The 25990-nt window shown below is 57.8% G+C and overlaps 2 protein-coding genes across 8 annotated transcripts; both read left to right on the forward strand.

Moving 5' to 3' along the window:
* The first annotated feature begins 1653 nt into the window (after nucleotides 1-1653).
* Nucleotides 1654-7326, forward strand: Hdac10 (histone deacetylase 10). Of its 2 annotated transcripts, XM_026413580.2 has the most exons (19): nucleotides 1654-1937; nucleotides 2007-2141; nucleotides 2341-2437; nucleotides 2634-2731; nucleotides 2812-2916; nucleotides 3051-3119; nucleotides 3388-3514; nucleotides 3696-3761; nucleotides 3987-4046; nucleotides 4124-4213; nucleotides 4353-4459; nucleotides 4528-4595; nucleotides 4668-4920; nucleotides 5020-5104; nucleotides 5617-5708; nucleotides 5820-5876; nucleotides 6418-6496; nucleotides 6668-6850; nucleotides 6937-7326. In XM_026413580.2, exons 1-19 carry the CDS (start codon nucleotides 1879-1881, stop codon nucleotides 7198-7200), a joined length of 2094 nt encoding a protein of 697 aa, XP_026269365.1. In that variant the 5' UTR covers nucleotides 1654-1878; the 3' UTR covers nucleotides 7201-7326. The 2 variants fall into 2 exon arrangements, with proteins under 2 accessions (XP_026269365.1, XP_077654618.1); XM_077798492.1 differs by lacking the exon at nucleotides 3696-3761 and having other exon boundaries at nucleotides 3388-3559.
* A 123-nt stretch (nucleotides 7327-7449) lies between these two features.
* Nucleotides 7450-25968, forward strand: Tubgcp6 (tubulin gamma complex component 6). 6 transcript variants are annotated; one of them, XM_077798603.1, is made up of 25 exons: nucleotides 7450-8391; nucleotides 9666-9829; nucleotides 14423-14633; nucleotides 15383-15556; nucleotides 16685-16806; nucleotides 17707-17785; nucleotides 17924-18033; nucleotides 18267-18358; nucleotides 18453-18592; nucleotides 19016-19165; nucleotides 19979-20060; nucleotides 20145-20233; nucleotides 20343-20458; nucleotides 21694-21832; nucleotides 22139-22213; nucleotides 22324-23563; nucleotides 23781-23839; nucleotides 23966-24104; nucleotides 24192-24360; nucleotides 24443-24584; nucleotides 24824-25018; nucleotides 25097-25229; nucleotides 25301-25514; nucleotides 25586-25785; nucleotides 25868-25968. In XM_077798603.1, exons 1-25 carry the CDS (start codon nucleotides 7651-7653, stop codon nucleotides 25957-25959), a joined length of 5067 nt encoding a protein of 1688 aa, XP_077654729.1. In that variant the 5' UTR covers nucleotides 7450-7650; the 3' UTR covers nucleotides 25960-25968. The 6 variants fall into 6 exon arrangements, with proteins under 6 accessions (XP_077654729.1, XP_077654728.1, XP_077654726.1 ...); XM_077798602.1 differs by having other exon boundaries at nucleotides 19979-20233; nucleotides 22306-23563; XM_077798600.1 differs by having other exon boundaries at nucleotides 22306-23563; nucleotides 23781-24104.
* Nucleotides 25969-25990: the final 22 nt, after the last annotated feature.

Genomic DNA, 25990 nt, shown 5'->3' on the forward strand with positions numbered 1-25990 from the left:
AGCACAGCTTGCTTTCTTTTTTTTTTTTTAAAGAGGGAGTGAGAGAGAATTTTTTAATATTTATTTTTTAGTTCTCGGCGGACACAACATCTTTGTTGGTATGTGGTGCTGAGGATCGAACCCGGGCTACACGCATACCAGGCGAGCTCGCTACCGCTTGAGCCACATCCCCAGCCCCGACCTGACTCTTTATTCAGGCTTAAATTCTGAGCCATTTGGGGGCAGGGCTGATGCAGGATCAGCCAATGGGAAGGATATTAGGACCACACCAGGGTCTCAGACCCGGCTGAATTACCTTCACCCTCCAAGGCTGAGGCTCCTGGGAGGAAGGGGATGTGCATGCCAACTGAGGTACCTCTGATCTCTGAGGTGCTCCCTTTCCCTTTGACAGTCTCTTGCTCCTCCCCTGGCCACACCCAGGGGGCATCCGCGAGCACATGCTGCCCTCTGTGGGCCATTCTCCTAGAACAGGCCTCAAGATCAGAGGCCACACTGGGCTCCTGAGATTGTTCTTGCTCCTCTACACTGTCCCTCCTGTAGATGTATCCAAACCGGGGTGTATGTGGGGTGGACCGTGGAGGGCCTGGGGTTCCTCTCCCACTGCTGGAGTTCCTGTGGACAGGTGCACAGTTGGCTCTGGCAGATAGGGTCAGATGAGTTACCACCAAGGCCACCCGCCTGTTCTGCCCCAGGGCCTTCTCCTGCCTTGGGTTCAAACCTGGTCAGTCCCTGTGGCTGTGGCATGGCGGAGACCTGCAGGAGGCACCTGTTCCCAGGTGACCAGTCGGTGTTCACCCCTGGCTGTGGTGCTGGTCCTAGGGAGGGCTGGAGGTGCCAGTTAGGTGGCCCAGGGCCCGGATGAGCTCTCCAGGTGTGGCAGGGTGGGCCTGGCACCACCCATTTCTGACCGCCGGAGACCCTTCCCCCAGGGCCCCTGGATTTTGCGTGTGGCTCTGGGTCTCACACCTTTTGGTCATCTTGCTCTGGGGCTGCACCTGCGGCTCCTTTGATCCTTGCCCGTCCTGCTTCCCGGCCTGTAGCCTCCTGCCCTGCCTGACCCGACACTGCTGCAGCCCCTGTCCAGTCCTGTCTGGGCCTCAGCCCAGACCCTACGACTTTCCACTCGTGGTCTCGGGGTCTTCCTGAAGCCCAGGTCAGATTCTGGCAGTTCCTTCTTGAAGCTTGCGGTGGGGCTGCGCGTTGATGCGCCCAGGACCAGCTGAGTCGGGTCCTCGCCGCCCCCTTTGAGCCCACGGACCCTTGGCCACACCGACTCTTCCTGAGCCCTGGCCAGGTGCCGGGAGCCTCACTGGACTCAGCGGGCCGCTAACACGTCTGACCCTGGGTCCTTCGCGCTCGGGGTGGGTTCCGGGGACATTTGAGGCAGAAGACAGACGGATGGGCGGGGCTTCAATGACAGTCCTCAGGAGGGTCTGGGGACTATTCTCTCTCGCCCTGCACCCCTCCCATCACCAGAAGGGCTTGGGGGCGGGGACCCTCCCCAGGCTCCCAGCGGTGGGAGAAGGTGGCTCTGGAGCCTGAGAGCCGCTGAGCCTCGGCGCGAGTCTAGGCCGCCGGGTCCCTTGGGGGCGGGGCTTGCGGGGGCGGGGCTTGCGGGGGCGGGGCCCGGACTCGGAAGCCGGAAGTCGGGCCCTGGGGTCCCCGCTGAACCCTGGCCTCGCTCCCTCGGGCGCCGGGGTTCTCGGTGCCTGGCCTGTGTGTTCATGCCCAGACTCGGTGCCCGCTGCCGAACTTGGTCTCAGGAGGGTTCCAGGCGTGGGGCTGTTCCCAGTTTGCAAGTTGGGGACCTACAGTGCGGTCACCAGCCAGCGGAGGGCGTGCCACATCAGAGAGGTCCACAGTGACTACAGTCTAGCCATGGGGACCGCACTCGTGTACCATGAGGATATGATGGTCAGCCGGCTGCTCTGGGACGAGTAAGTGTGAGCTGGCGGAGGTGGGTACAGGGAGGGGCCTCTGGACACTGAGCTCCCAGTGTACTTCAGCCCCGAGTGCAGGATCGAGTGTCCGGAGCGCTTGTCTGCAGCCTTGGACGGCCTTCGGCAGTGCGGCCTGGAGCAGAGGTGCCTGCGCTTAGTAGCCCGCGAGGCCTCGGAGGAGGAGCTGGGCCTGGTGCACAGGTCAGAGGAGAGCCCACCTAGAGAGCTGGGCTAGCCCCAGCCTTCAGGGCCTCCCAGAGGGAGCCTGTTCCCCATGTGCCTCACCTTCACCTTCCAGTGGAGGTGCTGCTCAAAGGCTTGAGGGAGCTGGGGAGGGACTCCCTGTGGCCCCACCCCACTCCCCTGCTGGTGACCTGCCTCCCTGACTGGCCATCTGCAGCCCTGAATATGTGGCCCTGGTGCAGAGGACTCAGGCCCTGAGCAAGGAGGAGCTCCAGGTACTGTCTGGACAGTACGATGCCGTCTACTTCCACCCGGTGCGTCCCCCTGTACAACACCCACCCACCTAGATCTAACACACCCACCGACTATGTGTGTTCACACCTGTGGCTGCCACCTGCCAGCATCCCCTTGTTCCTGCTCACTGCTGGCACCCTGGGCCTGCCTGGTCCTTTCTGCTCAGCAGCATGCTCTGCAAAGGCAGGGGGCTGATCTGTATTCCTGCCCCCATAGAGTACCTTTCACTGTGCCCGGCTAGCTGCCGGGGCTGCCCTTCAACTGGTGGACGCTGTGCTGACAGGAGCCGCACGCAATGGGCTGGCCTTAGTGAGGTGAGAGCTGCTCCCCTCACCTGGCTATCCCTTTGGCTGGCTCCATGAGAGGACAGAATGACCCCACTCTCACCCTCCAGGCCTCCTGGGCACCATAGCCAAAGGGCAGCTGCCAATGGGTTTTGTGTGTTCAACAATGTGGCAATAGCAGCTGAACATGCCAAGCGGAAACATGGGCTGCACAGGTGGGTGCCGAGCTGTGCAGGGTGGAGCAGGTGGCAGAAAGTCCCTACCCATTCCCTTCCCAACCCTGGCTGGGCTTCTGGCCTGGAGGTGGGAGGCCCTGCCCTGTAGTGACCCCAGCATTGTCTGATTTCAGGATCCTCATTGTTGACTGGGATGTCCACCATGGCCAGGGTATTCAGTATATATTTGAAGATGATCCCAGGTGAGCCGTAGGTGGGGACATGACACTTTCTTGCAGCCCCATTTATGTATTTATTTAAATACTGGGGATGGAACCCAGGGCCTTGCACATGCTAAGCATTCTACAGATGAGCTATACCCCAGCCTGCAACCCCACTTTGAGGGAGTGCACAGACTGACTTGGGAAAATCCAAGGGGGAGGCTTGGCCATGTGTGCAGGGGTCAGTGTTCTTTAAGGAGCTGTGGAGCTCCCAAGCGTCCTGACTTCTGACCCTGCACACTGTCTGCAGTGTCCTTTACTTCTCCTGGCACCGCTACGAACATGGGCACTTCTGGCCCTTTCTGGAAGAATCCAACGTAGATGCAGTAGGGAGGGGGCAGGGGCGAGGCTTCACTGTCAACCTGCCCTGGAACCAGGTACCTGCCCTTGACCCCCAGAACTTGCTCCCAGCCCACCTCCCAGTCTGCACCTCTCCCCTGCCCCACAGCTCTGGGCCATCTTGCCATACTTTCTACAGCCTGGGATCCAGCGGGTAAGACCCTGAAGTCCCCATTGGCAGGGCTGCCCACTGACATCTCTTCCCTGCACCCGAGGCAGGTTGGGATGGGAAACGCTGACTACCTGGCTGCCTTCCTGCACACGTTGCTCCCCCTGGCCTTCGAGGTGACTTTTTGTTGGGGGCTCTCTAGGGCAGATGACCCATGCCTACTCATAGTTCCACCACAGAGGAAGAGGGTTGTCAACCCCTTCACCTGTGTAGGAGCAGATCCCTGGTGGGTAGGGAGGGTCTCTGAGGAGGGCTGACATGAACAGTGGGCCAGGCAGCTCATGGAGGCTTCCCTGGCTCCAGCCGCTTTCTTTCTCTTCCTCACCTGATTTTGCCTGCAGTTTGACCCTGAGTTGGTGCTGGTCTCAGCAGGATTTGACTCAGCCATTGGGGACCCTGAGGTGAGGGCCTGGTCTGGCTGAGGAGGGCCTCTGGGGTCCTGGACTCAGGCCCCCATCATACCTGCCTCTGGTTCCAGGGGCAGATGCGGGCCACACCAGAGTGCTTCGCCCACCTCACACAGCTGCTGCAGGTGCTGGCCAATGGCCGGGTTTGTGCCGTGCTAGAGGTAACTGGGGGCAGCTGGGAGGATGTCTCACACCCAGGAGTATGGGAACCAGGTCAAGACACAATCTTGTGGGGCACCTGTCTGGGAGAGCTACCCACCCCAGTGACACCCTTCTTCTATCCTGTCTCCACCCTCCCAGGGTGGCTACCACCTGGAGTCCCTGGCCAAGTCAGTGTGCATGATGGTACAGGCACTGCTGGGTGACCCTGTACCCCCGCTGTCCGGGCCTCTGGTGCCATGTCAGAGGTATGAAGGGCTGGAGGGTGGGAGAGGCTAGGTGTGAGTCAGGCCCATGGCCGTGCTTCTCCCCACAGTGCGCTGGAGTCCATCCACAGTGTCCGGATGACCCAGGCCCCCTACTGGATGAGCCTCCAAAAGCAAGGTCAGTGTGGTCTGGGCTGGTGGGTTCACCTCACACTCCTATGCAGTGGCCATGACTCTGAACCTCCTCCAGATGTGGCCACTATGCTGAGTCCTGGCAGCCACTCCCCAGACGGGACACCTGCAACTCTGCTGCCTGGAGGACCCACATGCGAGGCAGCAGCAACTACACTGAGCTCTTTTCTGGACCCGCTGCACCTCTGCCCCATACCCCCTATCCGCACGGCCGTTGCCCTGACTGTGCCAGATGCCATCTTGCCCCTGCCCCCTGGTGTGCTCTGTCAGGAGGGCTCAGCACCAAGGGAGGAGACAAAAGCCTGGGCCAGGTGTGCAGGATGGGCCCAGGGAGAGGGCTGAGGACATGCATGTGCATTTGACTGATGCACTGTCACTTGGTGTCCATGTGTCCCTCTGGCCTATCACAGACTACACAAGTCTTTAGCCCAGGATGAGGCCCTTGATGCACTTGGGAAGCTCCTGTACCTTTTCGACAGGATCCTGGATGGGCAGGTAGGGTTGTTGAGAGGCTGGGGGGGTACCTGGATCTGGGGACTGGGTCTGAGGCATGGCTTGTCCAGAGGAGGCAGTGCAGACACATTACCCTTTGTAGGGATTGTTATCAGAACAGCCCAGGGATGGGGAAATATTTTTGGCAGAGAGGGGAAGTGGATGACTTTTAATTTTTTCCAGCTTTTGGGATTGAACCCAGGGCCTTATACTTGCTAGGTAAGCTCTCTCTCTTTGAGCTACACCCCCCCACCCTTTTTATTTTTGAAACAGGGGTTTGCTGTTGTCTAGCTGACCTTGAACTTATGATGATCCTCCTGCCTCATTTTCTTGAGTAGCTAAAAGTATAGGCATTGCAACTATTGGGCTTGAAAGTATAGTTTCAAGCACCTTGTTTATGGAAATGGACAGATTTGATACGAAGGAGGACTGATGAGAGCTGTATAGGCAGGGACCTAGTTTGGGAGTTGGCTGGGGCTGCACCCATCACTGTTGTCTATTTTTTCTTCCCACAGGTGAGCAGTGGCATCACAGCCACCCCTGCCTCTGCTGCAGAGGCCACCTTGGATGTGGCCATTAGGCGAGCTCTGTGCCATAGAGCCCAGAGGTGAGCCTCACTTGGTTGTGCTGATACCCCAAGGGCAGGGTCCATGTGGTGAGGGCTCTGGGAGTAGACTGGGCAATATGCACAGCCTGTGCTGGGTGGATTCTTCCTCAGGTTGTTCTGTGTGGCCCTGGGACAGCTGGATTGGCCTCCAGACCTTGCTGATGACAGGTATGGTCCAGATGGCACATCTGTCCAGTTGCACATATGGATGGTCAAGTGGCAGGCGTGCAACTAGGTCCCCTGGGGTGACTGGTGGGCAGGGTACCATGCAGTATAGAATGGGGCCTTCCAGCCAGGTGTGGTAGTGTACATATTCCTTCAGTCCCAGCAGCTAGGGAGGTGGAGGCAGTTCAAAGCCAGCCTCAGCAACTTAGTGAGGCCCTAAGCAACTCAGTGAGACCCTGTCTCTAAATAAAATATAAAATAGGACTGGGGATGTGTCTCAGTGGTTGAGTGCCCCTGAGTTCAATCCTTCTTATAAAACAAAACAAAACAAAACAAACAAACAAACAAAAAAACCCAGAAAGAATGGAGCCTCCCAGAGCTAGTCTGGGAAGGAAGTCTGTGGGGTAATGCTAGGCCAGGAGAGTTGGCAGTTACAGTGCCCCTGCTCCACTCCTCCCAGAGCTCCCCTCTGCTGTCTGGGCTTAGGAGAGCTGAGCAGGGTCTCACACCTATGCACCTGTCCATGGTGCTCTCTCTCTGGAAGGAGGATTCTGTGGCTGAACATTGGGGGCAAGGAGGCAGTTGCCTCATCCATGTTTCACATCTCGACACCACTGCCAAGGGTGAGTGGTTCTGTGGTGGTGGGCAGCCCTGTCAGGAGAGTCAACAGGCCCCTGGCCCTTCTTGGCTTCATACTCACACTCTGGGGACTCTGAGTTTGTGAGGTGGGATGGCAGAAGCCAGCAGGAGTGACCCCTAGAATGGGGGTTGGGGTTTTGCTGCCTTCCCCACAGACGACTGGAGGGTTCCTGAGCTGTGTCTTGGGTCTGGTGCTGCCCTTGGCCTATGGCTTTCAGCCTGACCTGGTGCTGGTGGCACTGGGGCCTGCCCATGGCCTGCAGAACCCCCAGGCTGCTCTCCTGGCTGCAATGCTTCGTGGGCCAGCAGGGGGCCGAGTCCTGGCCCTCATTGGGGAGGTAAGCTGGGCTTGGTGGAAAGGCTGAGGTAGAAGGTGCCTGGAGAGAAACCCGTGGCTCACTGCCCCATATCTGGCCCGGTCCAGGAATCCACACCCCAGCTGGCAAGCACGCTGGCCCGCGTGCTGCACGGAGAGGCACCTCCCAACCTAGGCCCTTTCTTGATGGCCTCTCCAGAGGATATCCAGGCCCTGCTGCACCTGAGAGCGCAGCTGGAGCCCCGGTGGAAGATGCTGCAGGTGGCCGGTGAGGCCCTGGGCAGCGGTGGCTCTGAACCAGCTGCGCAGAGCCAGCCGACTGAGCGCCCCTTCCCAGCCGCCCCATCTGGGCCGCCCTTCTGGGTGGCTTGAAATCGGCCGAGACGGGCTACTGTCACCCGGGAAGCACCGCGCGCGCCGGCCCCGAGAGCCGGAAGCTGGCGTTCCCCACGGCCGGCCTGAGGCCTCGTGCGGCCGCCCGCGCTCCCTCTCCCTTAGTAAACGGTTAAAGGAAGTCCGGCTCCGCTCCTTTATCGAACCCCCGGGAGCTGTCTGTCCCGCGACACGGCCGCACACAGGAGTGCGCGGAGCGCTCAGGGCTCGGGCTGGGGGGCTGGGGGCCGCCCGTGACGCAAGCCGGCGCGCCCGCGCTCTCGGCCGGCGCGTGGCTGTGACGTCGTAGCGGCGGGCGCGTGGCTGTGACGTCGCAGCGGCGGGCGCGCGAGCGGAGTCGAGGCGCTGTGGGCCGGGCCGAGACCGCGAAGCGGACGCCCGCGGCTGGCGACGTTTTCGTTCGCGGGGCCCGGGCTGGGCAGGGCGGACATGGCCGGCATCACCCAGCTGTTCGATGACCTGTGCGAGGCCCTCCTGCCAGCGGCCCCGGCTCGCCCGGGCCAGCGCGGCGTGACCCGGAGCCGGGCGAAGCAGACCCTCAAGCGGGTGGCCTACAATGCCCTTTTCACGAGCCTGTTCCAAGAGGAGACTCAGCAGCCGCAGCCCGACCTCCCGAAGCTCCCCGTGAGAAACAAGGTCCTCATGTTGTCCTTCGACCTGAGAGTGGGCGGCCTGGGCCCCGAGGCTGACCGACTGGAGGAGCTGGTGGAGGGGCTGGAGGCAGACCCGTGCTGTCCACTCGTGGAGCTGGGGTCTGCGTTGGACCTCCTGGTCCAGCTGGCAGGGAGCGGCCCGCCACGCACCCTGCGGAGAAAACGGGACTACTTCTGCCACAACAGGCACGCGGGCCGGAACGTCCCCTACGGCGGCTACGACTGCTGCGACCTGCGGCTGTTGGAGATGGACGTCCAGTCCCTGATCGCCAGCGAGGAGTACTCCTGTCACAGCATGGTCCAGGAAACGCTTCAAGTGATGGAGGCTGCCCCAGGCACTGGCCTGCCCACCGTAGGGCTCTTCTCCTTCGGTGACCCTTGTGGAGACAGGTTTGAGAGAGAAACCCGCATCTCGATCTTCGGTGCTCTTGTGCACAGTCGCACTTATGACATGGATGTGCGACTAGACCTGCCCCCTGTGCCTGATAGTGCAGACCTCTCTGGACTGGCCATTAAGGTAGTGTGTTTTCTCTCCTTAACCCCTACAAGGGCTTGGAAAATGCCTTTGTGCTGGTTGCTGCTGTCAGCTGGGGAGGCTGAGGCAGGAGGATGGCAAGTTGGAGGCCAGCCTTAGCATTTTAACAAGACCCTCTCTCAAAATAAAAAGATAAAAAGGACTGGGGATGTGGCTTCATGGTAAAGTGCTCCTGGGTTCAATCCCCTGTGCCAAAAAAGAAAAAGACAAGAAAATGTTTCTAACCTCTTTCTTCATGTGAAGGTGGGATAGCTCAAATCTAGGTTATGGGTTGGCTGAGCTGTCTGGGAGGCAGAACTACTGGAGAGGGCTTGCTGGTACCAACCGTCCTGGGCAACCTTCTATTCTTTTACCTAACAGGGTATGTTGTTTCTTCTGCCCTTAAGACCTGCTGTTTAACTTCAAATTAATGAAAATGAAGTAGGAGAATTTCTGTTGAGTTTCACAAACTATATTTCAAGAATTCAGCTACATGTGGCAAAGATATTTGTTTATGGTATTCATGCTATTTGATATACTTTCTGTGTTGTAATGTGGGGACTTTTTTTCCAAATACTGAGTAAATTGTCATTTGCTTTTGCATCTTATCGTATTATGATAAGTGTTGGTAAAGGATACACTATTACTCTTCAGTCATTCCCTTACTGCAAATTGTTAAGGTTATTGCCAAACATAAATAATGCTGTAGCAAACATCTTGATGTATGTAACTTCATCTACTGTGGTTTTCTTTACTGGCTTCTCCAAAATGGAATCTCCGGGTCAGAAAATTATATTGAGACTATGTGCTATGTGAAAATGGAAATTGGTAGCTTTCTTTTTTTTTTTTTTTTTTCTGTATCAAGAATTGAACCCAGGGCCACTTAACCATTGAACCACATCCTCAGCCTGGGTGGTTTTTTTTTTGAGACAAGAGTCTCACTGAGTTGCTCAGGGCCTTGCTAAATTGCTTGAGGCTGGCTTTGAATTTGTAATCCTCCTGCCTCAGCCTCCCAAACCACTGGGATTACAGAAATGCTCCATTGTGCCCAGCAACATTGGTAGCTTTAACAGATTTTGTTTAATTCTTTAGGTAATTCATGGGGTGGGGGGTGTTGTGTAATAAAAATATGCTAAAGAAAAATACAAGAGACCTTTTGCAAGGTCTGTCCTTCTAGTGAGTGAATAGATGTAGGTAAAGTTCCAAGAATTCTGTCATAGTTGGAGAATGCAGACAAAAAGTAATAGGGATGGTTGACTTTATCCTGTGATCTCCAGGTCCCTCAAAGTGTGGATCAGTGGGAAGACGAAGGGTTCCAGTCAGCATCCAATTTGACTCCTGATTCTCAGTCTGAACCAAGCATGACCCCAGATGTGGACCTGTGGGAAGCTGCCCTCACGTATGAGCCCAGCAAGCGGAGGTGCTGGGAGCGAGTGGGATGGTGAGTGAGGTTTTCTTTGCCTTTAAATGCATGACCCAGGACTGGGGTTGTAGCTCAGTGTTAGAGCACTTGCCTAACATGTGTGAGGCCCTGGGTTCGATCCCCAGCACCACATAAAACGAAATAAACAAAACAGTCCATCTGCAACTAAAAATATTCTTTTTAAAAAATGCATGACCTACCCATCCCACATCAGCCTGGCCTCAGGGTGTGCTGTGGTCTAATGACCCCAGAGGGCTGAGATTAGGAGGCGGGAAGTCTCTATAATACTAATGTACACGCGTCTGAGAGATGCAGAGGGAAAGGGAGGTTCCTACTGTGCCAGTGACCTCTGCAGACCACGCCTTCCAGTCAGATTAGTAGAACGTCCTTACCACCAGGGCTGCTCGTCAGGTGTCTGGGGCCACCTGGCAGGCTGTGTGGTAGGTGCCAGGAGGAGATGCTCCCTGAGCAGGGGGTACAGACCAGGAACCTCGTCCACATTTAGAGGCCTTGGGAGGGGTACTCTGTGCTGTTGGATGTTCTGACTGGTGCTGGCAGCTTGCTCCCTGGGCAGAGGGGCCACTTGTGCCCTGGGCTTCTCAGGGCCCAGAGCCTCTGCAGTGAGGTCCTCTCAAGGTTCTTGATGGTACCTTGTGAAAACCCCCAGGATGGTGTAGAGGGTGTGCTTTCCCCAAATGTTGGTTGCAGATGCCTCTTCACACCCTGTCTGTGGGTCAGTCTGGGAGACCAGTTGGGGAGCACTGAACAGGAGAGTCTGGGCTGGAGGAGCTGTGAGCTGTCTGATACAGAGTCTGGGCCCCTTCAGGCTCTCCTGGAGAGGAGCATGTCACTGGGGGCAGTCACTCAGTGCCCCTGGGCCAGGACACTGCCTCCAAGGGAGAACTTTTCCAGCGTGGTCATCTGCGCCAGGAGGATTCCTCCTTGCTTCCCAGCATAGTGCTGTTCTAGGGGCTTCTGGGTCCTGTCACTTCTCTCTAGGCTTCCAGTCCTGTCTCCTCATATGGGCAAAACAAGTCGGATGGTCCCGCTCTCTGACAGCCCCTTACATGTTTAAAAATTGGTTCTATGGTTATTGCCTCCTTCTGCGAATGCTGGCACTTTGTCTGGAGTGTTCTGGTTGCTGTCTAGGAAGCATGATCATGTCCTGATTTGTGTGTCACCCTGTTAGGGATGCCCTTGGTCCTGTCTGTGTGCCTGCAGCGCTCCAGTGCTGAGGGGCACCCTGGTGGTCTTTCCAGTGAGGAGAACTGATGTTCCTCAGGTGATTAGGGTTAGTGGTAGTGTGTAAAACACAGTTTGCTTTGTTATCCCAGCTGGCCTAGAACTCCTGGGCTCCCACAATTCTCCCCCTCAGCCTCCCAAGTAGCTCGGATGGCAGACACACTGTCATCTGTTTCTGAGTTGTTTTAATGTAGGGTCTTACGATGGGAGAGGCCCACCTCAGTGCTTAGGAGACACGAGATGGAACAAAGATTTCATCACACACAGGCCCCCAGGTACACAGCCTACCTGGTGGCCAAGCATGGAGGTCCAAGACTTGGGGGGGCGTGGGCCCATGCCTCTGTCAGGCCCAGAGTGCTATCCAGACAGATTTCCCACAGGCAGTTTTAACTGGGCGTCCAGATCAAGCCCAGAGTTCCAGGAAGTCACGTGGAGGCGAGAGGTGGTCAGTGCAGCAGGTCTACACAGTCCTTGCAGGTGTGAGGGTGAGGTGTGGGCAGCCCAAGCAGGCCTCATCTAGCTGACCCATGGGGAGGTGGTCATCAGGGGCAGCCATATGAGGCAGAGATCTAGGTGGGCCGCAGGAGAGCTGGGAGGAGGTGCAGGACTGGGAACTGTCAGGGGCTGAGCCCTGCTTCTGGTGTGAGGATGTCCAACGTGCATTCCCATGGACGCTGAGGCAGTGTAGACTTGTGCAGGCTCAGTGCCCGAAGCGTTGGTGTACCTAACAGAGTGCTGACGTAGCCTGAGCAGCTTCTGAAGGGACCCCAGGGAGGCAAAGGCACTGTTGTCCCAGTGCACAGCCACTGGCACGGCCTCTGTTGGGACCATGAATCAGTCTGTGATTCAACTTAGTGGCAAATCTGTCTTGTTTAGATTTATTTATTTATTTTTTGTGGTGCTGGGGGTGGACCAGGGCCCTCTCACTGCTAAGAGACGAGATGGAGCTTTACCACTGAGCAACCTCCCCAGCCCCTCTTGTTTGGTTTTAAATTCCTATTGTGAGCTCTGAGCAGGTGGTTGAAGGAGCTGCTGCTGAGCCAGAGAGAGATCTCTTCTACCAGCACCCAAAAACACTCTGCCCTTGCCTTAAGACCACTAGAGCCAGGCACAATGGCATACACCTGTAATCCCAGCAATTCAGGAGGCTAAGGCAGGATTGCAAATTTGAGGCCAGCTTTAGCCATTTAGTGAGACTCTGTCTCAAAATGAAAAATAAAAAGGATATGGCTCAGTGGTAAAGGGCCCTGGGCTCAAGCCTCAGAGAGACCCCACAAAGGGCTGCTCCCCCTTCTGATTGCCCTGAAAGCCAGCACTGCTCTACAGCCTGGGGCCTGCTGCTGGGCACAGGACTGGCCCTGAGGCTGAGGTTTCTCAGGGTCTGGGACAGCCAATTTCTCTGTGTTTATCACATACCTGGGAAGTTCCATTCTAGCACCACAGGAAAACAACACACACATACACACACACACACACACACACACACACACACACACACACAGCTGGCCTGGAACCAGGCTCCATGCGTGCCTGGCAGTGCTTTACCCTGAACACCTCCCCAATCCTCAAACTGTGTCCTTGATTACTTTTAAGTGTAAGGGTATATGTATGGTACGTAGGGAGGGTGCTCAGTGTGGGTGTGTGGTGTGCAGGGAGGGAGTGCAGTGTGTCGGTGTGGTGTGCAGGGTGGAGTACAGTGTGTGGGTGTGGTGTGCAGGGAGGGAGTGCAGGGTGTGGGTGTGGTGTGCAGGGAGAGTGCAGTGTGGGTGTGGTGTGCAGGGTGGAGTGCAGTGTGTAGTGTTCAGGGTGGAGTGCAGTGTGGTTGTGGTGTGCAGGGAGAGTGCAGTGTGGGTGTGGTGTGCAGGGAGGGAGTGCAGTGTGGTGTGCAGGGTGGAGTGCAGTGTGTGGGTGTGGTGTGCAGGGAGAGTGCAGTGTGGGTGTGGTATGCAGGGAGGGAGTGCAGGGTGTGGGTGTGTGGTGTGCAGGGTGGAGTGAAGTGTGTGGATGTGGTGTGCAGGGTGGAGTGCAGTGTGTGGGGGTGGTGTGCAAGGTGGAGTGCAGTGTGTATGTGTGGTGTGCAGGAAGGGAGTGCAGTGTGTGGATGTGGTGTGCAGGAAGGGAGTGCAGTGTGTGGATGTGGTGTGCAGGGTGGAGTGCAGTGTGTGGGGGTGGAGTGCAGGGTGGAGTGCAGTGTGTGGGGGTGGAGTGCAGTGTGTGGGGGTGGTGTGCAGTGTGTGTGTGCGCTTGGTGTTCTCAGAGGGTGAGGATGAGGTGAGGGTTTACAGGACAGTGTGCACCCTATTTTAAACTGGCAGCAGTTACCCTCTCACACTTGTTTTGTTATTTAGTACTGGGGAGTGAACCAGTGGCGCTCAACCACTGAGCCTCATCTCACCCGTTTGTATAATTTATTTAAAGACAGGGTCCTACTGAGTTGCTTAGGGCCTGGCTAAAATGCTGAGGCTGGCTTTGAACTCAGGATCTTGCTGCCCTGTGCCACTGAGCCTGGCTGTTCACATGCTTCTCGGCAGTGCCTGACTCTGTGCACTTCCTCCCACTATTTCCACCTACCTTTTCTGTTTCAGCAACTAGATGGATGGTGACTGTTTCCATCCCAAGTGGTGTGTTTGGAGAGGTTGTAAGACAGGTCACAGAAGAGTCTTCACCTTTTCTAAGTGTCCACTTCTGTGGTACTAGTATATTCACCATTGTGCAGTGAGCACAACTTCCATCCTGCAAACGGAAACGCTCCTCCTGTTGACTCCTGCCCCCAGGCTCTAGGCCTGACTGCTGTGGGGGTTTGTCAGTGGGACTCCCTGGACTTGACTGACCTGCGCTCCCTCAGCAGTGTCTTCCACCCCGTGTGCTCTGGCGTGCCAGGGTGAGGGACGCTCCACTGTGAGCTTTGTTGTGCCTTGTTTCTCCCCTTGTCTTGGCTGAATGCAGAAGTGGCTTCTGCCTTTGGCTGTTGTGGATGATGCTTTGTGAGTCAACATGGATGCATAAGCCTTGTGATTGGTTTAAAAAACGCATCATAGATGTGAAATATGATATATCAAGAACTATGTAATGTTTTGAACAACCAACAATAAAAAACAAAACAAAACAAACAAAAAAAACGCATCATAGTGAGTTGCCAGCTGAGGACCACGGTGCTCTGGTGGCCCTGGCTGTTGTCCCAGGACTGGCTGGGGAGGCGCTCTGTGGAGGTCAGGGCTGTGCTTCAGTGCTAAGTGGAGGCTGAGGGGAGGCTGCTAGTTGATGGCCTTCGCGCTGGCCCTTTGTCAGATGAACCTGCTCCTCGGTGGGAGGGTACTAAGATGCCTGCTGCCCCTCTGTTCACCATCTTTTCCTCTATTTCCCTTGCAGCCCCCCTGGCCACAGAGAGGAGCCCTACCTCACTGAGGCGGGAAGGGACGCCTTTGACAGGTTCTGCAGGCTCCGCCAAGGTGAGCTTCAGGCGCTCAGTGGGGGCCTCCTGCAGGCCCCAAGGCCCCTGCTGGTGAAGGAGCAAGAGCTGGTGAAGGACTCGCTGAACGTCCTGCTTGGGGTGGTGTCCGCCACGTTCTCCCTCTGCCAGGTAAGAAGGCCTAGCCGTCGCGGGGCCAGCTGGGTGCTGGCTGGCAGCCTGCCCTCTGCCAGACACACTTAGAGCACGTCCAGGGGTGGGGTGGGTCAGTGCAGCGGGTGGCAGGAAGGTCAGCTCTGCAGACTCTCAGTGAGACAGAAGAAATGCTTCACCCCCTTTCCTCCCTCCCATGACAGGAGGCCAGCTTCATTCTTTGCCTTGGACTCCAGTTGTCCAGCATCTTCTTGTCAAAAAGCCTGTCTCATCCCTGTTGAATGGTCTTGGCACCTCCTTGTCAGTCAGACTTTGCTTTCCGAACTCCATTTTTGTGTGCATTTGTTTCTGAACTCTGTAATCTGTTGCCTCACACGTGCCAGTTGAGCACTTGACCACTGAGCCACAACCACAAACTGAACGTATTTTTTTTTAACATTTTTTTTTTTAGTTGTAGTTGGACCCAATACCTTTATTTTATTTATTTATTTTATGTGGTGCTGACGATCGAACCCAGAGCCTCACACATGCTAGAGCCACAATCCTAGCCCCTTGAACGTGTAATTTTAAGTGTGGTCAGTGAAAGACCATATGCTGTTATGGTGTATAATAAATACACACAAGTGGGTGTGTTTGGGCCATTTTCCTTTCACTTTTGGAACTTCTGCTTGTGTGTCTTGGTCCTGGGGGGTTCTGGGCGGTATGTGGCTGGGTGCCCACGCTAGGGGTCTAGATGCCTGGCTTTGACTCCACCTCTCATCCTGCAGCTCTCTCAGGCCTTTGTTGTGGAGCGGGGTGTCCACGTGTCAGGGGCTTCTCCCGAGAGCATCAGCAGTATCCTGTCAGAGGTGGCTGAGTATGGGACCTGCTACACACGCCTGAGCCACTTCTCCCTGCAACCCGTGCTGGGCGCCTCCTGCAGCAGGGGCCTTGTGTTTCAGGTATTGGCTTGAGGAGAACCATTGTATTCTGGGTACTGTTTTCATGTTGGGGATGGAACCCAGGGCCTCATCATGCTAGGCATCCTCCAGCTGCATTCTGGAAAGAATCTCAGGTCCTACTCCAGGATCACCGAGTCCAAACCTTCCCAGGAATGGGTGACTGGGGTGAGGTATCACTTTTCCATTCTTCCACTGGAACCCTGGGGCAGATGAGTTTGGGCCAAAGGCTAGCCGGAGGTAGGTGTGGCCAATGTTTGGGGGCTGCGGGCAACACCAGGTGCTGTGGGGCAAGCCAGACAGGCACCAGCAGCAACTAAGTGGGGCCTGAGTCACCTGTTCCCAGTTGTACAGCACCAGCGGCAGTTCTCCTGTTTTGAGGAGTTGACATTCAAGGTGCTTGGGTCCTGAGCCAAGTCTGCTTCTGGGAGTTGCTGTTTTGCTAAAGGACTTGCATCCAGCTCAGGTCCTGGTAGAATCCCACCGGACCACAGGTGTGGCCTGAGCTGGCTGAGCACAGGTGCACACAAGAGCTGGGTACTAGGAGAGATGAGGGGCAGGTGTCAGGAAGAGGTGGGGCAGGGCCCAGCCTGGGAGGACTGGGCCACGTGGCCCCTTCAAGCTCTGATGAGGGACAGATGATACACTGAGGCCAGCTTTCCGACTGTAGGCTGGGAGGCAGTGCACGGGAGCTGCATGGGGAAGTCCATCCAGGTAGGAGGGAGTGAACATGGGACCTGAGGGGATGCAGGGCTTCAGGGTGTAGAGAATGGGTTATGGTGGACACCCAGGCCTCTGAGGGGCAGGAGGGGGTGGCTGTAGCTCCTGACCATCTGGCATGTGTGGACAAGACAGGTGGCTCCTGGGGTGGTGGTTCTAGGTTGTCCTGTCTGGGTGACTCAGGGCCACATTGCTGGGGCCTCAGAGCTGGCGACTGTGGTGGAGCCTGGCTGAGGCCAGGCATGTGATGGGCCGTCCTGTGCATTATCCCTACTTCTAGCTGGGTTGAGCTGACAGGTGGCACTGCCTGGGAGGTGGGCACAGGATGGGTCTGGAAGCAGAGCCGTGTGCTCTCCAAACTGGGTGGTGGCTCAGTCTGCGTGCAGACCTTCCTCCTAGCCTCCCCTGCAGGCCTTCACCAGCGGCTTGAGGCGGTACCTGCAGTACTACCGGGCCTGCGTCCTCGCCACCCCGCCCACACTCAGCCTCCTCACCATTGGCTTTCTCTTTAAGAAGTTGGGCCGGCAGCTCAGGTGAAGCTCTGCACATGGCTGGGGACTTGGGGGGTAGCCTGGGACTTGCTGCGGAGAGCTAGCTGTCTAGCTGTGCTAGGGAGCACAGTGAGCTCCCCCCAGCAAGGTCCAGAAGAGCAATCGCAGGAGGTAACCGAGTGTCCCTGGCCCACTGGTGCTAGGTGTCACTGGGTGCTGCCGTCCACCCACCACACCCACGTCTACCCTGCCTAGGTTTGGGGTTTCCCACCAAATAGTACACAGGTCCATGGACGTGGCCTCTGGGACTCACCAGCCTGTTAGTAAAGCCAGTCAAGTGTCTGTGGCTAGTGCTATCTGAAGAAGAGGGGTGGAGGCCTCACCGAGAAACACACCCTCCGACAGCAGGGAGTGGGGGTGTGGGGGGAGGGCGGGGCCTGGTCCTGGGGGGCGGCAGGTGGAGCAGAGCCGCAGTTGGGCAGAGAGGGCGAAGGGCCTGTGGGGGTCTCGGCAGTCATCAGGCCCCAGGGGGTGGTGACCTGGGCCAGGCTGGGAGAAGGCAGGAGGGGGTCTTGGCCATCATAGGCATGAACTGAGGGAATCATGGGCTTGGGATGGAGTGGAGAGGTGGCTGCATCCAGTCATGGGTGTGTAGTGATGCGGGTGGACACATAGGCATAGGTTCCTGGACTGGTCTGGCAGGAAGCTCAGCTGTAGGTAGATGGGGTATGAGTGGTTTTTAAAGCCTGGGTAGGCCAGTCATTTAGGGGAGCCTAAGATGGGCAGGGATTTCACTCACCTAGTCTGACCCTGGCCTCAGGGACCTCAGCCCCATCACCTGCTCTGGTATTAGCCTTGGGGATCCTGAGACTGTCATCTGGTCTAAGCCTAGCCTGGGAACCTGAGACCTATCACCTGGTCTGATCTAGCCTCTGGGCCTAGGTACCTGGCTGAGCTTTGTGGTGTTGGCACTGTGCTCCCTGGGTCCAGCGGAGGAGAGCCCGGGGATGCATTTCCTACCGTGAGTTTGCACCCTTGCTGATTGTGGGGGCCTGGTCAGCTCCGGGGCTGGGGGCTGGCTAGTGGCTCCTGGTGCTGCTGCCCACCTAGGCAGGGCTCCAGGCACTGCTGCTGAGCCTGCCTCTGCTCCTTTGTTCAGGGGGTGAAGCTGCTGTCCTACCTCTACCAGGAAGCCCTGGACAACTGCAGCAATGAGCACTACCCTGTGCTGCTGTCCCTGCTGAAGACAAGCTGTGAGCCCTATACACGGTGGGTGTGCTGCGTGGGACGTGGGCCTGGGCTTCTGGGGCAGGTAGGGCAGGGCTGTGTTCAGATCAAGTGGTGTTTGGGAGCTTTCTTGGCCACACGTGAGGCAGGAGGGTGACTCAAGTGGTGGGTGCACTAGGGAGGAGGCCACATTCGCCCCACGCCTACCCACCGCTGGCATGGCCTGTCCATGTTATACCATGTCCATCACCCCTGGCACCCCCATGCTATGGCAGGTTCATTCATGACTGGGTGTACAGCGGGGTCTTCAGAGACGTGTATGGGGAGTTCATGATCCAGGTGAACCACGAGTACCTTGGCTTCAGAGGTAGGTGGCCATAGGCTCTTGGGTTGGGCCTCCACATCTGTGGGACAGGGACAGCACTGACTGCAGGCCACTCCGTGTTCTGTTCCACGTTTAGACAAGTTTTACTGGACCCATGGCTATGTGCTCATCTCCAAAGAGGTGGAGGACTGTGTGCCTGTGTTCCTGAAGCACATTGCCCACGACGTGTACGTCTGTGGGAAGACCATCAACCTGCTGAAGCTCTGCTGTCCCCGGGTGAGCGGGGACGGGGCACCTGGGGGAGGAGCTGTGGGGCCCAGTCTGTCCAGGGGTGTCATGTTCAGTGATGCATCTCCACACGGGGTAGGTGTCAGGGTTCTCTCAGCTTCCTTTGAAGGGGTGTCTGTGGGACCCTGCTGTTACTTCTGCAGGCACCCGTGGCCCTACACGTGGTGTCGCTCTGGATGGAGCCCCTGTGTAGCCGGGACTGAGGGAGGGTCCATCTGGGAGGTACCCTCACGTCTGAGAAGACCGGCTGTGTGTGGCCATTGAGGGCTGCTTTCTGGACATAGGAGAGAATTATTTCTGAGAAAGAGCATTTGGCTGTCCACACACATCCCTAGAAACCCAGAGGCAAAGCTGGGTCCTCATGCCCTGTCCCACTGGGGGCCAGTGCTCACTGCAGCCCCCTTCTGGCAGCACTACCTCTGTTGGTCGGATGTCCCTGTGCCTCGCATTTCGGTGATTTTCTCCCTGGAGGAGTTGAAGGAGATAGAGAAGGACTGTGCTGTCTACGTTGGGCGGATGGAGAGGGTTGCCCGCCACAGCTCCATCAGCAAGGAGGAGAAGGTGCTTCCTTTGGGCCTCAGGGGCTTCCTTTGCCCCTTATCCAGGGTGACTGAGGGGCTAGGGGCTGGGGGCTAGACATGCACAATGGGGCAGCCCCTTCTGGTGTTCTCTGTCCTGATGCTGTCTGGGGTGCGATAGTGGAACACATGTCCTGGAGTCAGGTGTCCAGGCAGGGGCCCTCCCTCTTCCTGGGTCTGGGTAGCCCAGCCTTCACTGGGCTTTGCTGACACAGGCAGCAGCAGCGGGGCTTCCCTGGGGCCCTGCGTTGTGGGTAGACGTCCTGGGCGAGCTCCAGGCGGCAGGGACGTGTCTACACACAGGGGCCTCTGCAGCCCCTCGTGCTGGGGGACTAGTGGGTCTGGCAGGGCCACGTTCCCAGTGTTCCCTGGGAGGGGCTGATGGTGGCCAATGCCATTTCCCAGAAACCCTCCTGGCCCATAGCATGGTGGGCAGCAGGGAGACCCATGCAGGGCCAACCCAGCAGGCCGAGCAGGGAAGCCCCTCTGAGTCACGTGGTCCCCTCTAAGGGGGTATACAGCCTGAGTGTTGAGCCCAGGTGTCTCTGAGAGTGTGTCAACTCACTCAAAAGCTTGGAATACCTTGTTATTGATCTAAATCAGAGGTTCTTGACCTTGCTGGGTGGCCTTATGGCCTCAGGTGGAGTATCATGCCTGCTGGCCCCAGATCTATGCAGGTGCAGGGGAGGCTGTGGATAACAGCAAAAGCCGGGTATTTCTGATGGCCAGCCCCTCTCCTAGGCCATCTCAGGAAAGGGACCAAAACTGAGGGTGCTTTGTTTATTGTCTTTTTTAGGAACTACGTATGGAAATTGCAAAACAAGAATTAATTGTCCATGCCCGGGAAGCAGCCTCCAGGGTCCTGAGTGAGCTGAGCGGTAAGTTTGGCTCCAGATCCTCCCCTCTGTGGCCTGGGTCCTCTGTTGGGGCTCCTCATGACTTCCTCTTGCCTTCCAACACAGACCGGCAGATGTCCGAGCAGATGGCCTTGGATGCCCGGAAGCGAGAACAATTTCAGCGTCTAAAGGAGCAATTTGTGAAGGACCAGGAGGTGGGTGGGCCCAGCCTGCAGGTCCTGGACCGGAAGGTGGGTGGGCCTAGCCCCCCTGGGTTCTGGCTGCTGAAGCCCCATTTAGCAAACAGGGCTGTTTGTTGGGTAGCGACGCCTGGCGGCCCGACAGGAAGAACTGGAAGATGACTTCAGCTATGCTCGTGAGGTCCGGGACCGAGAGAAGCGGCTGACAGCCCTGGAGGAAGAGCTGGACAGGAAGGCCAGGTGGGGCAGCCGCAGGCACAGGCACAGTGCAGGCTTAAATGTCAGTGATGGCTGTTTAATCTCAAGGAGTGCAGGCACGCAGTGTGGTGGAGAGGCTGGTGCATTGGCCACGCCCCTGCTCCATGCTGGGGCCGCTGACAAGCTGGGTGCCCTCAGCTATCTAGAGTGCCCTTTTGCTGGTTGGCATGTCACATGGCATGATTGGTGTCTAGGCTCTTTATCTATTTGTTTACCTTAAAGTTATTTATTTTGGGGGCTGAGACATAGCTCAGTTGGTAGAGTTCTTGCCTTGCATGCAAAGGCTCTGGGTTCAATCCACAGTACCACCAAAAAAAAGAAAAAAGAAAGCTTAGTTTTACCTTTATAAACTTTTCCCATTGTTCTGGGAATGAACCCAGGGCCTCACGAATGCTAGGCAAGTGCTCTACCACTGAGCTGTACCCTGCTGTCTTACTTTTAAACAGCGCCTATTTATCTTAGCCCTGTCACTAGCCCAAAGGGACAGCCCACATCTGGTGTAGCTCCTGAAAGTCTGTCTCCTGCAGTACATTAGTTTGTCCCATGAACTGGGAGTTGAGTCTTCTAGTGGAAGACTTTCATCCCTTTGTGAGGGGTGGCCACTTCCTTGCGGTGTCACAGGACGCTTGCTGTGCCTGCTTCTGACACTGTCATGGACCTGGTGAGGGTGTGCCTCCTGTGTGTGCTGGGCTTGGGCTGTGTGGCTCTCCATGTGAGTAGCCTTCTGCTCACCCACACAGGGAACCAGGCAGAGGCCCCTCCCCACCCTGTGGTGGTCAAACTAGGGAGAGCCAGTCCAGGTTTGGGTCCAGCTGCCTGCTTGTGGGAGGAGGCTCAGAATCACTGGGTTTGTGTTGGGTTTGCTCTGTGTGCTATTTTGTGTCCGTCTTCAGTTCTGTGGGGTCTGCACTTGTAGAGCAGGAGAGGGCTCACTGCATCTCCCATCAGGCTGGGCCCCAGCTCTGTGCTCAGTTCCTTACCTCAGGCCGTGTAGGTTCTCTGGGTATTGTTCAGAGACGTTTGTCTAGCCCTGACTGGCCATCTGTCGGCTAGGGGCCCCTACCAGACTGGCCCACCCAGGGAGCCCCAGGGGTTCTTGGGGGAAGATGGAGGACAGGGGCCCAGGAACATGCCCATGGGAACATTCCTCCTTGCCTGGGGGTACCCACAGACAGTGCAGTGACTGGTGACTGTGTCCACTCTGGGTATGGCTTCAGGCAGGCACTGGTGGACCACTATAGCAAGTTGTCTGCAGAGGCAGCTCGTCGGGAGCAGAGGGCACTGTGGAGAATCCAGAGGCACCGATTGGAAAGTGCACGGCTTCGTTTTTTCCTAGAAGATGAAAAGCGTGTCCAGGTATCATAGTGACGTTAAGTAGCAGCTCTTTGAAGGGTACCATGTGTGTCTGAGCTTCTGAAATGGCACAGGGCTTGTACCCCTCCTCAGCCTGCCACAGGCGTTGTGCTGTCTCTCGGTGCCAGATGCAGGGGGTGACCAGGCATCTGCTGATCCAGCATAAGCACCATCACCAGCGTGTGTGGGCAGCAGGGCTGTGGCTTCCATGGGCCAGGGAGGCCCTGTGGAGAGTGTGCTGGGCTAGGTGCCAGCTCTGCTGGTCAGTGCACAGAGGCTGCTACCTGTGTCCCACTGGCTTAATTTCAGGAGATGCTAAAGAACGTGGCTGAGGCTTGCCAGCCCCAGGAGCTGCTGGGTCACCTCCCAGGTACCTGCTCCCAGGTAAGGACTAGAGCAGGACTGAGGGCCTCAGTGGGAGAGCTGAATGTGGGGAGTGGGGTTAGATGGCTCTGGGAGACCTGAGACCATGCTAGGTCAATGCCCTGTTGCAGGTTACATCTCCAGGCCCCGAGCACCCAGACAGAGGTCCTACCTGTAATTCAGCACCCACAGAGCTGCACTTGGCTGCCTGGGATTGTCCAGGCAGGCCGAGTGTGCCCGCTACGCAGGCCATTGAGTCTCCAGCAGTTGGGGCTGGTGGCTCGGGGACCAGACTGGCAGAGGGGGCTGAGCCGTTCTCTGCTGGCCTCAGCATCACAGACTTCCTGCCCTTGGGTCCCAGCGCTGAGCAGCCTGTGCAGACCAACAGGGCCCTTCCCCTGGAGGAGGCGCTGCAGACCATCAGCTCAGACCTGCCTGCCGTTTCCCCTGGGGAGGCCCATGCCACAGCGGGCACACAGCCTGCCCAGCCACAGGAGTACGACTTCAGCACCGTCCTGAGGCCAGCCGCGGCCACCTCACCTTCCTCAGGTCCCCTCCAGGCTGATGAGGGCAGCTTGGGCCCTGAGGAGCACGCGCCATGGGAGGGCACAAACGAGGGCACACAGATGGTTCTGTCCCCCCCACTCAGGCATGCCACCTCTGAGGAGGGAAGCAACCAGCCCACGGGGCAGCTCCATAGGCACGTGTCAGATGCCAGCATCAGGGTCGGGGAGAACATGCCAGATGTGGCTCCCTCCCGGCCACGGTGGAATGTCCACGGGCATGTGTCAGATGCCAGCATCAGGGTGGGGGAGAACATGCCAGACGTGGCTCCCTCCCGGCCACGGTGGAACGTCCACGGGCACGTGTCGGATGCCAGCATCAGGGTGGGGGAGAACATGCCAGACGTGGCTCCCTCCCGGCCACGGTGGAACGTCCACGGGCACGTGTCGGATGCCAGCATCAGGGTGGGGGAGAACATGCCAGACGTGGCTCCCTCCCGGCCACGGTGGAACGTCCACGGGCACGTGTCGGATGCCAGCATCAGGGTGGGGGAGAACATGCCAGACGTGGCTCCCTCCCGGCCACGGTGGAACGTCCACGGGCACGTGTCGGATGCCAGCATCAGTGTGGGGGAGAACATGCTAGAAGCTGAGCCCAACCCACCCTGGCCCCACCAGAACCCTCCTAGCCGCGAGTCTCAGGCAGGCTTAAGCCTGGAAGTACAGAACCCTGCCCTGGAACATGGGCCACAGCTACCTGCAGACACAGAGCCTTCCATCTGCTGTCCCAAAGTGGGCAGCCTGCAGACCTTGCCCTCTGTTGCGTCCAAGTCCAGCACTTTGGGAGACAGTGTCTCTGAGGAGCCAGGTCAGAGAGGAACAGTTGGTGGTCAGGCTGGGGGCATTGGGGCCCACAAACTGGGGAGGGCACAGGAGTGTGGAAAGTTGCCCCCAGATGCCAAGTCTATTAACCAGGACCAAATCCGTTGTGGGGCATGTGTGGGGACTCCCTGGGCCACCCATGCTGTGTACCCTGGGCAGATGCTCAGCTCTGATGTCCCTTCTACTCATTTGTGTCCACTCAGGTGCAGGGAAGAATGGTGACAATGATGACCTCTCTCCAAGCTGGCCTCCAAACTGTCAGGTTGGAAGGACACAGCCTGGGGAGGGGAGCATGCAGGGAGCCCCACATGCCCTTTTCCAACACAAACCCAAGGGGGCCTGGGAGCAGCTGCTGGGCGGGGTGCCCACCTTGAGTTTGGATTCTCAGGAAGGCACAGCTGCCCCGAGCAGCCCTGAGGCAGCAGCTGAGGTGGAGGCGCTGCGCTGGGGCAAGGAGCAGGCCTATGTGGCAGGACTGGCCAGTCGGTACCGCCTGGAGCAGTACCCGGACACCTACGAGTCCATGTGTGAGTCACTGTCCACCCACTGGTAAGGCAGGAGCCCCAGGCCAGCGCGCCTCCATGCGGCCATGACAGCTGCCTTGTTCTCTGCAGCAGAGGCCCCCGCTGCCCACCTGGTACGCCACGTGCTTCCCCGGGCCTTCGCCTTCCCCGTGGACCCCCGGGTGCAGTCGGCTGTAGACGAGACCACGGTGCAGTTGACTGAGCTGCTGACGCTGCCGGTGCTCATGCAGCGCTCCCTTACTGCCCCGCTGGCTGCCCAGTGAGTGTGAGCCCCTCCTCGCCCCGCCCACCCGCCGTGACCCCGCCCACCCGCCATGACCCCGCCCCTCGCCCCGCCCCAGCGTCTCCCTGGTGAACAAAGCTGCGGTTGACTACTTCTTTGCGGAGCTGCACCTGGAAGCGCACTTTGAGGCTTTGCGGCACTTCCTGCTGATGGAGGATGGGGAGTTTGCCCAGTCCCTGAGTGACCTGCTCTTCGAGAAGGTGACCCTGGTTGTGGAGTTGGGGGGAATTGTGCCAGAGGGGAGCCCCACAATAGTTTGGTGCTGGCCCCGGGCCCACCCTGGCTGCCCTCCAGACACCACAGCCCCTGGCAGCTTGGAGCTTGGCAGCCTGACTGTGGGACAGCCTGGGGCATTGGTGACCAGGCAGGCACCAGCCCTACCTAGGTGGCCTGGCTTGTACTTGGCACTCCTGGGGACTCTGTCCCTTTCCTGCCTCAGCTCGGGGCTGGGCAGACACCTGGGGAACTGCTCAACCCACTGGTCCTCAACTGCATCCTGAGCAAGGCCCTCCAGTACAGCCTCCATGGGGACACCCCACATGCCACCAACCTCTCCTTCGCTCTCAAGTACCTGCCTGAAGTGTTTGCTCCCAATGCCCCGGATGTGCTGAGCTGCCTGGAGCTCAGGTACAAGGTCAGCAGCACATCGTGAGCAGGCGTCATAGGGAGGCCTGTCCTGTGGGGCCAGCACTGACCAGGGTTTCCTGAGCAGGTCGACTGGCCCCTCAACATCGTCATCACCGAGAACTGCCTGAGCAAGTACAGCGGCATCTTCTCCTTCCTGCTGCAGCTGAAGCTCATGATGTGGACGCTCAAGGACATCTGCTTCCACCTCAAGCGTACAGGTGAGGTCTTTCTGGAGCCACCTGCCCTGTGTGGGGGCTCCAGGCTGTGCTCACCCTCTGTCCTCTGCCAGCCCTGGTGAGCCACGCAGCTGGCTCAGTGCAGTTCCGCCAGCTGCAGCTGTTCAAACATGAGATGCAGCACTTTGTGAAGGTCACCCAGGGCTACATCGCCAACCAGATCCTGCACGTCAGCTGGTGTGAGTTCAGGGCCCGGCTGGCCACAGTGGGCAACCTTGAGGAGATCCAGCGCGCCCATGCAGAGTATCTGCACAAGGCTGTCTTCAGGTGAGGCCCAGACACCCAAGGGAGGGACACTGCAAGGCCAGCAGCCTACCAGAAGCTCTGCCCTTCCCTAGGGGCCTGCTCACGGAGAAGGCAGCACCGGTCATGAACATCATCCACAGCATTTTCAGCCTGGTGCTGAAGTTCCGCAGCCAGCTCATCTCCCAGGCCTGGGGCCCAGCCAGTGGCCCCCGGGGTGCCGAGCACCCCAACTTTGCTCTCATGCAGCAGTCCTACAGTACCTTCAAGTACTACTCCCACTTCCTCTTCAAAGGTAAGCCTTCCCCTGGCCAGGCAGGGTGGGGGCAGCCAGGCACAGGCAGGGCAGAAGCCTGAGCAGCCCGCTGCCTCCACAGTGGTGACCAAGTTGGTGAACCGTGGTTACCAGCCCCACCTCGAGGACTTCTTGCTGCGCATCAACTTCAACAGCTACTACCAGGACGCCTGAGGAGCCTCTCCTGGCAGGGCCTGGGCAGGGA

This window comes from Urocitellus parryii, chromosome 5, assembly GCF_045843805.1.
Source record: "Urocitellus parryii isolate mUroPar1 chromosome 5, mUroPar1.hap1, whole genome shotgun sequence".
NCBI lineage: Eukaryota > Metazoa > Chordata > Mammalia > Rodentia > Sciuridae > Urocitellus > Urocitellus parryii.